The 16,607-nt window shown below is 44.7% G+C and overlaps 1 protein-coding gene across 3 annotated transcripts in view; it reads right to left on the bottom strand.

Annotated features, from left to right (window-relative positions):
- Window positions 1-13,087, bottom strand: part of snx25 (sorting nexin 25) — a 53,514-nt gene extending 40,427 nt beyond the window's left edge. Inside the window, exons 1-5 of one of the 3 annotated variants that reach the window (XM_041903933.2) lie at window positions 11,900-13,087; window positions 11,318-11,402; window positions 7,488-7,704; window positions 2,964-3,136; window positions 211-397 (exon numbers count right to left, since the gene is read on the bottom strand). In XM_041903933.2, coding sequence (XP_041759867.1) covers window positions 211-397; window positions 2,964-3,136; window positions 7,488-7,704; window positions 11,318-11,402; window positions 11,900-12,214 — 977 coding nt within the window. In that variant the 5' untranslated portion in view covers window positions 12,215-13,087. The remainder of the gene's footprint in view (window positions 1-210; window positions 398-2,963; window positions 3,137-7,487; window positions 7,705-11,317; window positions 11,403-11,899) is intronic. The other 2 variants (XM_041903919.2, XM_041903927.2) reach the window with 2 other exon arrangements.
- Between the last annotated feature and the right edge of the window lie 3,520 nt (window positions 13,088-16,607).

Genomic DNA, 16,607 nt, shown 5'->3' with positions numbered 1-16,607 from the left:
CACAAATCGCTCAACGCTAAAAGGGAAAGACGGTGTGACGTGTTGGTATGATGACGCACGTAAGTGAAGTCGGGGTGACATGAGACAGCGTGGTTGAGGTGTACGTGTCGGCATGGCTAATGAGAAAACTGGAGCTCTTCTGTGTCAGTCAGGGCATCTATACACATCTGACTCACTAGCAGGAGGATGGGTGGGCTGCTCTGTCTGTACCTGAGCTGTTTGAGGAAGTCGACGTCTGAGGAGGAGCTGATGAGCTTGATGAACTCCTCGTAGGACGGGGCGTAGGTATAAGCCTTCTTGTGGTGCTCGTTGAGCTGCTCGCGGTGCTCCAGCTGAGACAGCAGCATGAGGTTCAGGAAGTCTGGGTCACTCAGCACCTCCACCAAGGGCTTCAGCACTGCACACACACAGTAGAAAACAGGCTTATACTGTGGAATGCGCCATCTTATTCATTCATTCATTCAGACACACAGACAGCAGAGAACTAGCTAATATTGTAAAGTGACATCCTCTGACACAAGCACACACTAAAAAGAGCCATCTTTGAATCTAAATGCCTCCTCTCTTCCTCAACCACACACTATCCTGGATTACCTTTATTACAATGCCATGTCTGGGCTGCCTTCAGATGTCACTGGCTATCTTAGTGGGCTTCTTCACATTTCATTTTAATGGAAGAGCTAAATGTTTTATAAAGGGAAGTGGTGACTCATACATGCTTACACAAGGAGTCTTAAACAGCTCAACTGGTAAAGGCTGAGGCTGGCAGGCAGTAGGCCAGGGCTACGTCCAAAATGCCACCCTTTTCACTATGTAATGCATTGCTTTTGACCTGGGCCCATAAGGCTCTGGTCAAAAGTAGAGCACTATGTAGAGAATAGCATGCCATTGGAGGCACACGCCTTGGGGGTTTCATCAGTCTGACAGCTGGTTTGATGGCTACAGCACCACAGAGGGGGTTTGGGGCTGGTCTATGAGCTGGGACAGTAACCACTCCACGGACTCTCTTCCTGTTGCTGTTCAGTAGAACTACCTCTATAGAGAGGAAGTGCAGGGAGGCGTGATCTGCCTGTGACTGCCTGAGCGAGCATCATATTTCCCCCTATCCTCATGGGTATTAATACTGAGAGTAGGCATCATCTGCACTTAGCTAGACGTTGCGCACTAGATGAATGCTTTGCTGATGTGTGTTGGGATCATTTGAGTGTGTGGGTTAGGGGGCTGCATTCTATTCCATTTCAGTTTACAGGTTTTTCAGCCAAACCCTGAAAGATCTGATTTGCTTTATGTCTGACTGCAAACATTTCCGAGAGCTGTGCTGCTGTGATGCAAAGCAAGCTATCAGATTTCTCACACGTAGCTGGTGGAATGGCTTTTTAATGTCAATTTCATAGATAATCTCTGGCAATTGGAATCAGAGATTGGCCACTCCAGGCAGCCCCCAGCCTTGTTACAGAGGGCAGCATAGTGCACTATATTGGAAACAGGGTGCCATTTGGGACGCACATCTCTCCACCCAGTCAGTCCTCCATGGAAACCCATAGAAGTACTGAAGAGCCAGGTCTCAGATTGAGCCCAGTTGGAATACAATGTCCCATTGTTCAAGAATTAAAATCTCTCCTCAAATCGCATTACTTTGTTGTGAGATCAAATTTTTTAAATCAAATAGTAAAATATGAGCAAATGCCCCCCAAAAAAACTGATAACAAATGAAACAATAACATGGAAATGTGATAACATATCTGACTAATGTTTGACTAATGTCGAGCAGTAACATTGAGCATTTTGGATGCTCTTAAACAGAGCTCTCCAACCCTGTTCCTGGAGAGCTACCGTCCTGTAGGTTCACTCCAACCCTGTTCCTGGAGAGCTACCGTCCTGTAGGTTCACTCCAACCCTGTTCCTGGAGAGCTACCATCCTGTAGGTTCACTCCAACCCTGTTCCTGGAGAGCTACCGTCCTGTAGGTTCACTCCAACCCTGTTCCTGGAGAGCTACCATCCTGTAGGTTCACTCCAACCCTAAACTAGGACACCTGATTCTAATAATTAGCTGGTTGATAAGCTGCATCAGGTTAGTTACAACTGGGGTTGTAGTGAAAAACTACAGGAGGGTAGCTCTCCAGGAACAGGGTTGGAGCCCTGCTCTAAAACCTTTCCATAACAGAACCTCTCCATCCTCACCAACACCATGGCAGGAGAGTGGAGGTATAACAGAACCTCACCAACACCAGGAGAGTGGAGGTATAACAGAACTAATCTAATATGTTCAGTACCTTGAGGGATGTTGCTAAGTAACGGCAGTAATGAAGATCTAATTAGGGGGCTGAAAGTATATTTTTGTCATCCATCTGTGACTGCAAGATAAACAAAATCACCACCACACCTTCCTGACTGAGCCCATTTAGCTCTGTCTGCAGTCAGGCAGCCTTCCTTGCCATCACAGATGTGGTTCTGTTTATAGCACAGCAATTCAGTTCACAAGGAAGTAAAACCCTGTTGTGAAACACACTCACCTTTTCTGATTGTTGTTGCCTTTTGCTTTTCCAGTTGGCGTCACATGACGTCTTCAGAAGCGGTCCATAGCCATGAATATTTTAACACCAGCAAATATCTGGTTGTTTCTTAGTGTTTTTTTGGTTAGTACAGCAAGAAACATGTGAGAGAGCATTTCTCCTCCTCCTACAGCATAAATACAGCAGCTGAAAAGTAATTCAGCTGGAGCTCTGCCACATCATCCAGCCCACATTGCTCGTCATGCCAGTGTTACATGAAATAGATTTAGAATTCACAGAGTACATGTCCCAAATGGCACCCCATTTCCCCATTGGTAATACGTTTTGGGCCCTGGTCAAAAGTAGTGCACCATAAAGGGTGCAATTTGGGATGCATGTCAGTCCCTGTGTTGAATTTATAATGGATGAGCTTTAGGGAGACAACGGTGTGTCCCTGGCTGTCTGTGTACCTTTGGTGGTGATGACCTCCACTAGCACCACGCGCAGGCTGTAGGAGCGGGCGTCTCGTGTGGGCAGCAGGCACAGCATGAGCAGGCGGGCACAGCAGCGCAGGAACCGCAGCTCCTCCTCGGGGCTCTGCAGACACTGGTGCAGGGGGAAGGGCTTGGGCAACTCCTCCTGCCTAAGGGGGGTAGAGAGAGAGAGAGAGAGAGAGAGAGAGAGAGAGAGAGAGAGAGAGAGAGAGAGAGAGAGAGAAAAATAAGGGTGGGGATCATCAGAGCCAGGCTAAAGTCTAGACAGAGCCCAACCCGCTGTCTCCTATATTGAATTTTTTGTAATTGTTCTGCACACTACAGAGGAGCGTTTCCTTACTGCACAGTCAATGCCAGTCTCTTTGTGTAAGCGGTTTACTGCTGATAACACTTAAAGTCAAATCAATGGAATTAATTGGAACGCTTCGTTTCTTTTCCATTCAGGATAAAGGCTGGCCAGCCATCAGAGATGTGTGATTCAGCTTTAGAAGGCAGTCTGTACTCATGACAGATCCCTGTATAGAGGGGCTGGAGAGAACACAGCTGATACTGATCCATACTGCCGCCACAGCTCTTTCATTTTAATGAGGCATGACACAACCATGGCATCATGGCTTCTGAGCCATGACATCAGGCATGGCCCGAGGAAGTGTGCATTTACTAGATAGCCTACATACAGAAGTGTGCTTTGAACAAACTCACTCACCCCAACTGAAGACTATCGATTCACTATGATGGGTTTGTCACAGTGAGCATCGTCTTTGTGTAAATAAAGCTGCAGTCTTACAAGACAAGCTTTTCTATTGTGTTATTGACTGTACGTTTAGTTTTTGTTTATTCCATATGTAACTCTGTTGTTGTTGTTTTTAAATCGCACTGCTTTGCTTTATCTTGGCCAGGTCGCAGTTGTAAATGAGAACTTGTTCTCAACTGGCTTACCTGGTTAAATAAAGGTGAAATAAAAATAAATAAATAAATAAACACCCATCATAGAACAACGTCATGGGAGCTCTAGCTCTGCAGAGGCAGGGAGCTCTGCGGAGGCAGAGGCAGGGAGCTCTGCGGAGGCAGAGGCAGGGAGCTCTGCGGAGGCAGAGGCAGGGAGCTCTGCGGAGGCAGAGGCAGGGAGCTCTAGCTCTGCAGAGGCAGGGAGCTCTGCGGAGGCAGAGGCAGGGAGCTCTGCGGAGGCAGAGAGCTCTGCGGAGGCAGAGGCAGGGAGCTCTGCGGAGGCAGAGGCAGGGAGCTCTGCGGAGGCAGAGGCAGGGAGCTCTGCGGAGGCAGAGGTAGCTCGGCAGGTCTGGTCTAGTGCATCTGAAACAAGCTGGGATAGAAATGCATCCACTGTGCTAAATAATGAGCAGCATCTCCAGCTTGCCGTCTTTGGGAGGGAGGGAGTGACTGGCTGAACTTCTGAAAAGCCTCATTTAAAAGTTCAAGAGGGACCTCTGACATTACACAGACTGCTATAGTAGCTCTCTGTCTGAGCTGAGAAAATGTGGCACTGGCAACATACAAAATACATGATTATACCCCAAAATACACAATATTAATCTAGCACAGGAGGATTACACAATGGATGTATCCCAAATGGCATTTGGGAACCATCCAATAAAGCCTCTATCAGTTCATGGCTGAGGACCTCTTTCTCTCAAAGTCAATGTGGGATGCAGAGCCAGAGCCATACACAGTACAGAAACCAAGGGCAGCTACAGCCTGCTCAGTGTGAGGACCTACCTGCTCAAAGTCTCTCAGGGATTCAATTAGTGACCTTTTGCTGGAAATTTCAACCGGTTACCTAGCTGAGTTCCTGCTTCAATGTTGACTGTTTGGAACAGGTCTACTGTTAAAATATATCTAATTGCTTACAGAAAATAAAATGTTAATTGGTTGCTTCACTGTTTGTAAGTAACAATATGCATTACAGGAGCTAAATGAACTAACTGACAGTCACAGTGAGTAACTTGCTTTATAAAAGCAAAATTAAGACAATTAAATTGTGGTTTTATGACTTCCACTGCTCAGACAATAAAGCGCATTCGGAAAGTATTCAGACCCCTTGAGTTTTTCCACATTATTACGTTACAGCCTTATTCTAAAATGGATTAAATAGTTTTCCCCCCTCAATCTACACACAATACCCCATAATGACAAAGCAAAAATAATAATATCACATTTCCATAAGTATTCAGACCCTTTACTCAGTACTTTGTTGAAGCACCTTTGGCAGCGATTACAGCCTCGACTCTTCTTGCGTATGACGCTACAAGCTTGGCACACCTGTATTTGGGGAGTTTTTCCCATTCTTCTCTGCAGATCCTCTCAAGCTCTGTCAGGTTGGATGGGGAGCGTTGCTACACAGCTATTTTCAGGTCTCTCCAGACTCTTCCTAGAGTTCGATGGGGTTCAAGTCCAGGCTCTGGCTGGGCCACTCAAGGACATTCAGAGACTTGTCCCGAAGCCACTCATGCATTGTCTTGGCTGTGTGCTTAAGGTCGTTGTCTTGTTGGAAGGTGAACCTTTGCTGCAGTCTGAGGTCCTGAGCGCTCTGGAGCAAGTTTTCATCAAGGATCTCGCGGTACTTTGCTCCGTTCAGCTTTCCCCTCGAGCCTGACTAACCTCCCAGCCCCTGCCGCTGAAAAACATCCCCACAGCATGATGCTGCCACCACCATGCTTCACCGTAGGGATGATGCCAGGTTTCCTCCAGACGTGACGCTTGGCATTCAGGCCAAAGAGTTCAATCTTGGTTTCATCAGATCAGAGAATCTTGTTTCTCATGATCAGAGTCCTTTAGGTGCCTTTCGGCAAACTCCAAGCGGGCTGTCATGTGCCTTTTACTGAGGAGTGGCTTCCATCTGGCTTCCACCCATCTCCACAGATGAACACTGGAGCTCTGTCAGAGTGACCATCAGGTTCTTGGTCACCTCCCTGATTGCTCAGTTTGGCCAGGCGACCAGCTCTAGGAAGAGTCTTGGTGGTTCTTAACTTCTTCCATTTAAGACTGATGGAGGCCACTGTGTTCTTAGGGACCTTCAATGCTGCAGAAATGTTTTGGTCACCTTCCCCAGATCTGTGCTTCGACACAATCCTGTCTCGGAGCTCTACGGACAATTCCTTCAACCTCATGGCTTTGTTTTTGCTCTGACAAGCAATGTCAACTGTGTGACCTTATATGGACAGGTGTGTGCCTTTCCAAATCATGTCCAATCAATTGAATTTACCAAGTCAAGGGGTCTGAATACTTTCCGAATTTCCCTGGCTGTACTTGCTTTCCAATGAGTGAGCTCCACTTCTAGGTGTACATGGCTGGGGGAACTGAGAATCAGCACGGCTCAGTGCAGGCAGATGGAACAGCGACTTTACAGCATCGTAAACACTGACCAGCAGATCTTTCCACTCACAGCCCGTCATCCCTTATACTGGTTGTAAATGGCAGATTTTGTCATTGATAAGCGCCAAAATTGGAACACAGTGGCTGTAAAGTAACATGCTATACATGACGTCAGAGCTCAGGTTCTCCGCTTCACAGGGCTGCATGGGTTTTGACTGACAGAATCAACAGTAATTGTGTGATGGTGGGGACGCAGGGCTGTGTTCCAAACAAAAACACTACAAGTGTGCTTGCTTCAGCTAGTAGAGCTCAAAAAAAGCACCTTATAGCTGAAGGCTCTTTCCTGGAGTCATAGAAGTGCATTGAAATGACTTAGGAACTGTGCAGTTTGGAGAGGTGTGTGGCCACTTGGAGACACCAGTTAGACCTCTCACTTAAACCCTTGTAAATCGTTTTTTCTTACCTTGCACCTACTCCTAAATGTACTTTCAGATTTTGTTATTGACAAATGCTGTGAAAAGTACAGTAAATGTAAAATGCACATAAAATCAACAGTGTAATGTTTGGATTCAGTCTTGTGACAGGTGAACTGTTGTGTCCTCACCTTTAGTCTGATAATTTCCCCATAATCTCCAAAGTGTTCTCTTTAAAAATTTCTGCCATGGTCATGCATATGCTTTTTATAGTTGTTCTGTTAGAAACATTTCAGTTTGCCCCTATCCATATCCAATTTCCAAAGGGGTTAATCAGACAGCTAAAACAGTCAAGACAGTGAAAGAAGCATCCTCTCCAGTCCAGTAGCATAGGTATGAGTAAAAGCCCTGTCCTGATCTTTGCTCCAAGGCCACAGACTAAAATAAGCAAGGCTGCTCTCCTCTCCTGAGGAAAGGGGGAAGCTGGGTAATGCTGAGTATTACAGAGTGATGATGACCCCAGGAAGAGTAGCTGTTGCCTTGGCAGCAGCTAATGGGGATCCATAATAAATACAAATAACCACCTCTATATCCTCACCAGACCAGAGGCGCCCATGTTTGGGCCCCTGAAACTCTCACCTCTAGCCTGCTGCCTTGTCCTGATCTGTTTGTGTTGTCCTAACTCCTATGGTCATCAAACCAGTGTGAGTTGGCAAGACAGCACAAACAGATCTCCTCGTCCCACGCCCTCCCTTACCTGGTGTTGGCCGTCTTGAGGTCACAGAAGTGTGCATGGAGGGTCTTGACAGTGTCATTGCAGACCACGTTGACCATGTCGACGTCTGCCAGGCGGCCCCGCAGCTGCTTGGCCATCTCCCAGAAGTCTTCCGACAGCATCTGGTAGAGCTGTCCCTCGTCACGACTCAGCGGCACATACCACGACAGGACGTAGTCCCTGTAGCTGTAGTCAAACACTGGAGGACAGAGAACAAGACGTGGTTGGTACACCGCTTGGCAAAATACAGGGTAGATTTAAGCAGACGCATCAATAGAAATCTCTGCTACTACAGGGTAGCAAAACTCGGAATTCTCTGTTCAGCCACATTGTCCTTATTTCACGGTGTAGGTTTACATTAAGACTGGATCATGTTGGACCTTTAGCCCCACCTCCTAGTCTTACTTGATCCTAGCCTAATACATCAGCTGCTAATCGCTAGCTAATGCTAATGCTTGCTAGGTACTGTTGGAAACATTGTTGTGTACTCATTTGGATATGGTCCTTTCAGAGCCTCTCCAAGCCGTAATTTTAAATAAAATTACATTTGATATTACTCTACCGGTTCCTCTGGTTAAATCAACTAGCCGAGGTCATGCACACCAGCCGAGGTCATGCACACCAGCCGAGGTCATGCATGTGCTTAATTGTATTCAACATTCCAGCTTGTAGAGGGCCTGAAAGGACCTAAATTAAACACTGGGTTCTCCCAGACAGTGGACTTTCTTGCTATATCACCTGTCTGGTCCAACAGGCTAACCCTATCCATAACCTCTATGGTGCCTAAGCCAACCCAACCCTTTATGATTGCTCCTTAAGCCAGTTGTAACCTCGTCCCCAGGCTTTGAGGAAGTGTCTGGTGAACGAGATTAGGTCAGTTGGGTCCTAGCCACCTAGGCTACAGTTTATTCTCCTGGTTGGGGAGATTTACTTCTTTAGTGGTACTCTCTCTGTGACATCAGCATGATGCAGCAGCCATACAGACAGTAGAGACAGAAAGTAGAGACAGACCCTTCCTCTGGGAGGACCTCAGCACAGCACCAATGCTGGCTGCCAGGTAACAGATATTCTTCAGCCAGGGGATTTACACAAACACACCTAAACTACAGGAGCCTGCAACCACTCCATACAGACAGTGCCACTGTCTGACCTGATACTGAACCTGTTCCATATCAATGAGAACATAATGTATGGAAATACTTATCTCAAGACGCTAAACCCAAAGCATGGCAATAACTGACTGCAGCTCAACACGTGTGTTTCTATAGAGCCAGACAGCACTGTATGGAGCACAAACCCAGGTAGAGTAGGGAGCTATAGGCTAGTCAGACATAGCCCCAAAAAGGCCTTCAATTTGCTTTGAGTGCATGTGCTTCAGACTGACAGTGCCAGACTCCACAATGAGCCCTCTACAGAATATTGTGAATAACCTAAACTCCCTTACTGTGGAGAGAAGTGGGAGGTTGGTTGAGCTCTTGTGGAAAACACTAATGTTGTTAGTGAGGAAGATCAATTTATATCTACTGGATGGTTTCAATCAATCCCTACATAAGAACCACATGATGGTAATGCCAGTGATGGGGTGATGCTCAGATATGATCAGAATGGAAGATGCGGGGCCTCCTGAGTGGTGCAGCGGTCTAAGGCACTGCATCGCAGTGTTGCGGCGTCACTACAGCCTGGGGTTCAATCCGAGGCTGTGTCACAACCGGCCGTGACCGGGAGTCCCATAGGGTGGCGCACAATTGGCCCAGCGTCGCCCGGGTTAGGGGAGGGTTTGGCCAGAGGGGCTTTACTTGGCTCATCGTGCTCTAGCGACTCCTTGTGGCAGGCCGGGCGCCTGCAGGCTGACTTCGGTCGTCAGTTGAACAGTGTTTCCTCCGACACGTTGGTGCGGCTGGCTTCCGGGTTAAGCGAGCGGGTGTTAAGAAGCGTGGTTTGGCAGGTCATGTTTCAGAGGACGCATGACTTGACTTTCGCCTCTCCCGAGTCTGTTGGGGAGTTGCAGCGATGAGACAAGATCGTAGTATCACGAAATTGGGGAGAAAAAGGGGGTAAGATTACCCCCCCCCCCCAACAAAAAAAAGGACGATGCAAAGCGAGAGGGTTCAATCCCGTCAACATCTGTCCACAATAAGCAGACAGCCTGCCTTCCCGCCTTTGGGACAACGACTCCTATTGTTAGGGCGGGGACCAGACCATCTTGTCAGTATATACAGACCTCTGATATGATATAACAACATTTTCATCACAATACCAGAGGAGGTAGGCATTTTCATCACAATACCAGAGGAGGTAGGCATTTTCATCACAATACCAGAGGAGGTAGGCATCACAAGACAGATGCCTTTCTGCATGACTTGCTGCAAATACATCACAATATATCACTGTAGAGCCAAAGTGTAGCCTACCAAATTCCAGCCATGAAGCAAGAGGTTCAATCCTCAAGCGAGGCTAACAGCTGCAAGTGCCGGGTGTATTGAGAAATCTAAATTGCCTGACAACAATCTCCTGCTGTATGAATGAAAAGAGTGGTGTGTAAAGTAAACAGCATGTTGGTTAAACGCAGGGCCAGGGAGGACAGCAAACATCTGACTGTCCCAAATGGCACCCTATTCCCTTTATAGTGCACTACTTTTGACCAGGGCCCCATGTTCTCCTCTATGGACCCTGGTCAAAAGTGTACTATAAAGGGAACACTGGGCCTTTCTTCCCCTCCATCACACTGCTTCACCAGATTCAGTAATACTATCCAACATAGGCTGAATGAGGTGGGGGAGGTTGGGTCAAACTCCTCACGTGGTTCCTTTCTGTTATCAACATTTCAATAAAACCATTTGTGATTGGTTTCTGCCTGGTGGGTATAAGTGCTAGTCATTAGGGTTAATGCTAGCTTCGATAAGGGACTTGTGATTAACCATCCATGCAGTAACACACAGCAGCTTGTTAAATACAGTACCACAGCAGCTTGAAAATGATCGGAGAGGTTGAGGGTAGAGGAAGTTCAGGAGTAAAAACAAACAAAAAAGAATTATTGTAAAATTGACTGTGTCCATAAAATGTATATAGTATGTATAAGCTGGAAGTAGAGGCCTAAGCATTGTTGTTCACTAGGTTACTCCAATTAGGGAAGGGGTGGTGGGGTTGGAAAGTAATAAAGGGAAATATATTTTTTAAAAGGATAGATAGATAAATAGATAAATAAATAGATATATGCGAGGGGGAAAAACCATGGGGGATTGGAAGTGATGCAGACAATTACATTGATGGAAGTTACAATCTATCTGCAATATTAAAGCTGATCTACACCCTAAAAAAAAAAAAAATACAGTAACACAGCAGCTTGTTAAATACAGTAACACACAGCAGCTTGTTAAATACAATAGTACACATGTAATTGTGATCTCCTTACTAGGGGATAGCTTTCCATACTAGCAAACAAGATCTAATTGAAAGGCTATCTGCACCATGTAAAATGACAATGAGAAATGTTGTTTGGGGTGTGAGCAGACATGGTGCTTAGTGAGTGACAATGTAGTGATCTCAACTGCATACTCCTCGCATCCTCTCTCCTCATTTCCTTAAAACCCATTGGGGGAGAAGGTCATAGAGGAGAGACCTCTGGCTTTCTCATCCAATGGGTTTTGAGAAGGCGACGAGGACTCAGGAGCCTGCAATTGAGATCTTCCCCATGTTTGTGCTGACCTCACAAGCTCTTCCTGAGAAGAAGTTGGCCTATTCTAGGACTGCTGACTCCACACAAATGACACCGATGGTTCAGCAGCATGATATTTGGGGTTTTAACCACCAACCTTCTTTAAGGGCCTTGTCCACATTGTGTGATACCACCACTCTTCTTGTCTGCGCAGACTCCAAAAGGGGCACGGTGAATCTTCCCTGCAAACATAACACAAGTACAAAGGATGGAGTCCCAGCCGAAGGTCAATAACGCTCTCTCAGCCCATTGCATGCATACAAACAAGATAATTGACAAAGGATACAATCTAACAATTTCAAACAGAAATTCATAAATAATGGAATAGTTGAATGAATGGGCAGTGATGTCCAACCCAGACAAGGAAATGACTGAGGTAGTATTGAGCAACAAGGATGTTTCTAAAACATAACACCCACACAGTGTCATGCAGGAGAGACAAGACTGAGATAAAACACTGCCTGTTTCAAAGGTCTGGCAGACTGTTGAAGCTATAGGCTATAACACAACATGATAATGTGTCATCACGCAGGACTTTAGAGCACAGTAATGAATCCCTAAAGATGTCTACTGTATTGAATATTAAATGTCTCACTGACACAACTCGGTGCTCATAACCAGGATGACAATGAAAAGGCCCATGACATGAACATGAATAAAAACTATTCAGTAAGCTTACCATTAATTTGTTAAACAATTCCAACAGGTAAGCAGACTGTCTCTTTGAAGTTTCAAATCGGCTGATTTTAGGAGGACCCTTCTTCACGAGGAGACCAACGCTTCCCAACAAGAAGCAGAACAACGCAAAGGAGATATAAATAAAAAGCTTCAGAAAAAATGACGTTATGGTGAGCCCCCCATATCCAAACTGAAAAAGTAACGCTGCGGCGATTCCCATGAAGATGACGGGCAAGAAACGAAAAGAGGAACCGATGGAGACGGCGCTAGACATGGGGGCATCGGTGCTGCTGCTGCTCCTGCCAGCAAAATGCATGCTGCTGTCAATGACATCTCCTCAACACCGACAAGAGGACAGGCTTTGTGTTCCTCGCAGTTGGATCTTCATTCAAAAGCATTTACCATTTTTAGGGAGAGACGGCACCCAAATATTGACATGGGATATTGGACCTTAGAGATTTAAAAAACCATCCCCTTGCTGTTGTTAGCCTCCTAGGTCCATGTGATGGTCTGGGCATTGACGTCATAATATGAACCTAGCTATTCTGTGTTGCTCGTGCCATCAGATTTGCATCGCAAAGCAAGCAAGTTCACGGTGTTCCATGTAAACAATTTCTCAAGCCTAGCTAGCTGGGTTGGTAAGCTAGATACCAAATGCAAGAAAGCAGCGAGCATGTAAGTTCATTCCAGTTCAATTACCTAACAAGCTAGCTACTTAGCTGGCCAGCTAACGACGTTACGTTTACAACTCGACAAAGTCCGAAAGGTGGATAAGGCTTCTTTATCTAAATAGCTACATTATATAGCCAACAGGCTCTGTCCGCAGCTAAAGTTAGCAAGCTTGCTAATAAACTCCATCAGCAATTAGCTAGCTAACAGTTAGCTATGTAAATGCAAGCTAGCTTTAGTTAGCTAGCTAGCTTGTGTGTTCCATGAAACAGACCTTTCTCGATATTTTATCTCTAAACTAAATAAATATCAAAATGCCTCTGGTTGGAAAATCCGTATTCCTGACCATCCACCGACACAGCTGATGATGACACCTGTGTAGTCGAGGCGACGGCAGGCAGTTTTGTTATCGATTGCCCTCTATCTTCAGCTGAGTGTCTAATTTCCTGTTATTAACTTGACAGACACATTTATTTCTACACGTGAAATCTGCCGACCAATCAGCGTGGCGGTGTCAACCGCACGAACCGAATCAGGGGTGTATTCATTACGCCGATTCTGTTGCTAAATGTTTGTTACAAAGCGTTTTGCAACAGAAACCGTTTACTCCAAACGCTCTTCAGCGTGACGTAAAAGCTGTTGGGTTCCTCAACGGAAGTTCTAGTTCATTTAAATGTTATGGTTTCTACAGATAGCCATTCCAATCCGCACAAGCTGCACATCTATAAATGACCTATTCTTCCATGCTCTAAAGTGGAGTGAACTTCTTCCAGCTGCTTATTTTTTTGGGAGAGACACAACTGAACGACAACTTCCGTTTAAGAACAAAACGGAACTCAACAGCGTTTGGAGTAAACGGTTTCTGTTGCAAAACGTTTTGCAACAGACCAAACGTTTCGCAACAGACGAAACATTTTGCAACAGAATCGGCATAATGAACAACATGGGTGTAATCATTAGTCCAAACAGTTGCAAAATAAAACAAGTTTCTATAGGCCAAATTCTCGTAGTTCCTTTCCGTTTGCTTCGGTTTGAGAAACTTTTGCAACAGAATTGGCGTAATGAATAACCCCAAAGGGAAGTTGTCAGAGGGATCACTGGGAACAATCAGTCAGTGACCTATCAACATTCTCTACAGGGTTAAACAAAGGGAAAAAGGGAGAATCATTAGCATATTATAAGGGGATAATACACTTTTGTCTTTTAATTATTATACAGGCTCATCAAGTAATGTAAATCGTCTATTGATCTCTGCTTAATGAAAAAATACACATTTTTCTAATAATACTTTCAACAACTTATAAAAGGTACTACATGTAACAATTCAACAAGGAACTGTCTCTTCTTGTCAAATTGACTGGGGCCTGCAAATCTCTTGTTGTCAAATTGACTGGTCTATTGTGGAATTGACAACTAGATTGCTGGCCCCAGTCAATTGGACATGAGCCGGTCTGTCTTTTGTTGACCAATAAGGCTGCACCATTAGAATGCATTTTTGTGTGGGCCCAATCATTTTTTGGGTGGAAAAATATTACAGTATATTTTACATTTACATTTACGTCATTTAGCAGACGCTCTTATCCAGAGCGACTTACAGTTAGTGAGTGCATACATAATTTTTTTATTTTTCATACTGGCCCCCCGTGGGAATCGAACCCACAACCCTGGCGTTGCAAACGCCATGCTCTATCAACTGAGCTACATCCCATATAAATATTACAGGATATATTGTTTTTATAGTTTTGAGAAGTGCTCTACTCTACTGCCACTATGTGTTCATCTCCAAGACAACAATTTCTACAGACAAGGGGATTAAATTAAAGGATTACATTTATTTTTACTGTCAATTGCACACAAGTTCCAACCGAAACTTGACTACCGCTTTTAACCCAACCCCTCTGAATCGGAGAGGTGCGGCAGCTGCCACATTAGGCGTCCGGGGAGCGGTTGTTGTGGGGGGTTAACTGCCTTGCTCATGGGCAGAATGACAGATGTTTCACCTTGTCTGCTCTGGGATTCAAACTAGCAACCTTACAGGTTACTGGCCTTTCGGTACACACAGTATCATAATAATCATCCGTTTACCCCAATATCCAGGCTCATAGTCCAACTGAATAAAGAGAGCTTTCATGATGCATGGGACAAATTAGAAGAAACATGAGATTGAGTTGTTTTTCCATTGTTCACATAACTGCAACATTCCTGCCCACTTAATTGCTTTGTGAGCTCACACACCAAACTAAACTATTGAATTACAGTACTTCGATTTATATTTCAGTTATTACTACAGCCACTAGATGGTGCAATGTATTCAGACTTTGCATGATTCACCAGAGATACAGTGCCTTCAGAAAGTATTCATAACCCTTGACTTATTCCACATTTTGTTGATACAGCCTGAATTCTAAATGGATTAAAGATATGTTTTCCCCCTCACCCATCTACACACAATACCCCATAATAACAAAGTGAAAACATTTTTGCTAATTTATTGATAATGAAATACAGAATGCATTTGCATAAGTATTCACACCTCTGAGTCAATACTTCATAGAAGCACCTTTGGCGGCAATTACAGCTTTGAGTTGTCTTGGGTATGTCTGTATCAGCTTTGCACATCTGGATTTGTGGATTTTCTCAAGCTCTGTTAAGTTAGATGGGGAGCAGCGTTGAACAGCAATCTTCAAGCCTTTCCGCAGATTTTCAATGGGATTCAAGTCTGGGCCACTCAAGGACTTTCACATTCTTGTCCTGAAGCCATTCCAACATTGCTTTGGATGTATGTTTGGGGTCATTGTTCTGTTGGAACGTAAATCTTCGCCCCAGTCGAAGTTCGTTTGCACTCGGAAGCAGCTTCTCAAGGATTTGCCTGTATTTGGCGCCATTCATTTTCCCCTTTATCCTTACCAGTCTTCCAGTCCCTGCCACTGAAAAGCATCCCCATAGCATGCTGCTGCCACTACCATGATTCACGGTAGGGATGGTGTTAGACGGTTAATGAGCTGTGCCTGTTTTTTATCCAGACATAGCACTTTGGATTCAAGCCCAAGAGTTCAATTTTTGTCTCATCAGACCACAATCTTTTGCCTTATGGTCAACATTTTTCATGTGCCTTTTTCTCAGGACTGGCTTCCGTCTGGCCACTCTCCCATAAAGACCAGATTGGTGAAGTGATGTAGTTCTGTAAGAGTGGTTATTGGGTTCTTGGTCACCTCCCTGACCCAGGTCCTTCTTGCCCGGTTGCTCAGTTTGGTCGGACGGCCAGCTCTAGGCAGAGTCTGGGTAGTTCCATATTTTTTCCACTTGATGGACTTGACTTTCAACACTCTAGAAATTGTTTTATACTTTCCCCAGATATACACCTCATCACAATTATATCTTGGCGATCTGCGGACAGTTCCTTGGACTTAATGGTGTAGTTTCTGCTCTGACATACACTGTCAACTTTGGGACCTTATATAGACAGGTGTGTTTCTAAATCATCTCCAAACAATTGAATTGGCCAAGTTGTAGTGATATCTCAAGGATGATCAAAGGTAATTGGATGCACCTCAGCTCAGTTTGGAGTGTCATAGCAAAGGGTTTTTTCATTTTTCAATACATTTGCAAACATTTCTAAAAACATGTTTTCACTTTGTCATTATGGTGTATTAAATAGATGGGTGAGAAAAATATATTTATTTAATCCATTTTGAATTCAGGCTGTAACACAACAAACTGTGGAATAAGTCAATGGGTTTAAATATCTGAAGGCACTGTAACTACAGTATTGTCATTAACTTGACAATATACATTTGCACAGAGACTATTCAACCAAACCAAGGACATGAATGAAACAATTTAATAATAATAGTAACAACAATAGTTGTATTTTATATACCGCTTTTCATTCAAACAAAAGTGCATGTAGTCCTTCGGCTGGACAATGCATTTTAAAATCTGCGGATGTCCGATGGTCTAGTACTTTAACGCATCTATGCGTGTGCAATTACATCAAGGACATTAGTTTCATAATGCTTGGCATTTGCAAGCTGTTATAA

Source organism: Coregonus clupeaformis, chromosome 2 (assembly GCF_020615455.1).
Source record: "Coregonus clupeaformis isolate EN_2021a chromosome 2, ASM2061545v1, whole genome shotgun sequence".
In the NCBI taxonomy this organism is placed as follows: domain Eukaryota; kingdom Metazoa; phylum Chordata; class Actinopteri; order Salmoniformes; family Salmonidae; genus Coregonus; species Coregonus clupeaformis.
Note: the sequence above shows the minus strand (reverse complement) of the source record. Positions and strands in the feature narration are given on the sequence as shown.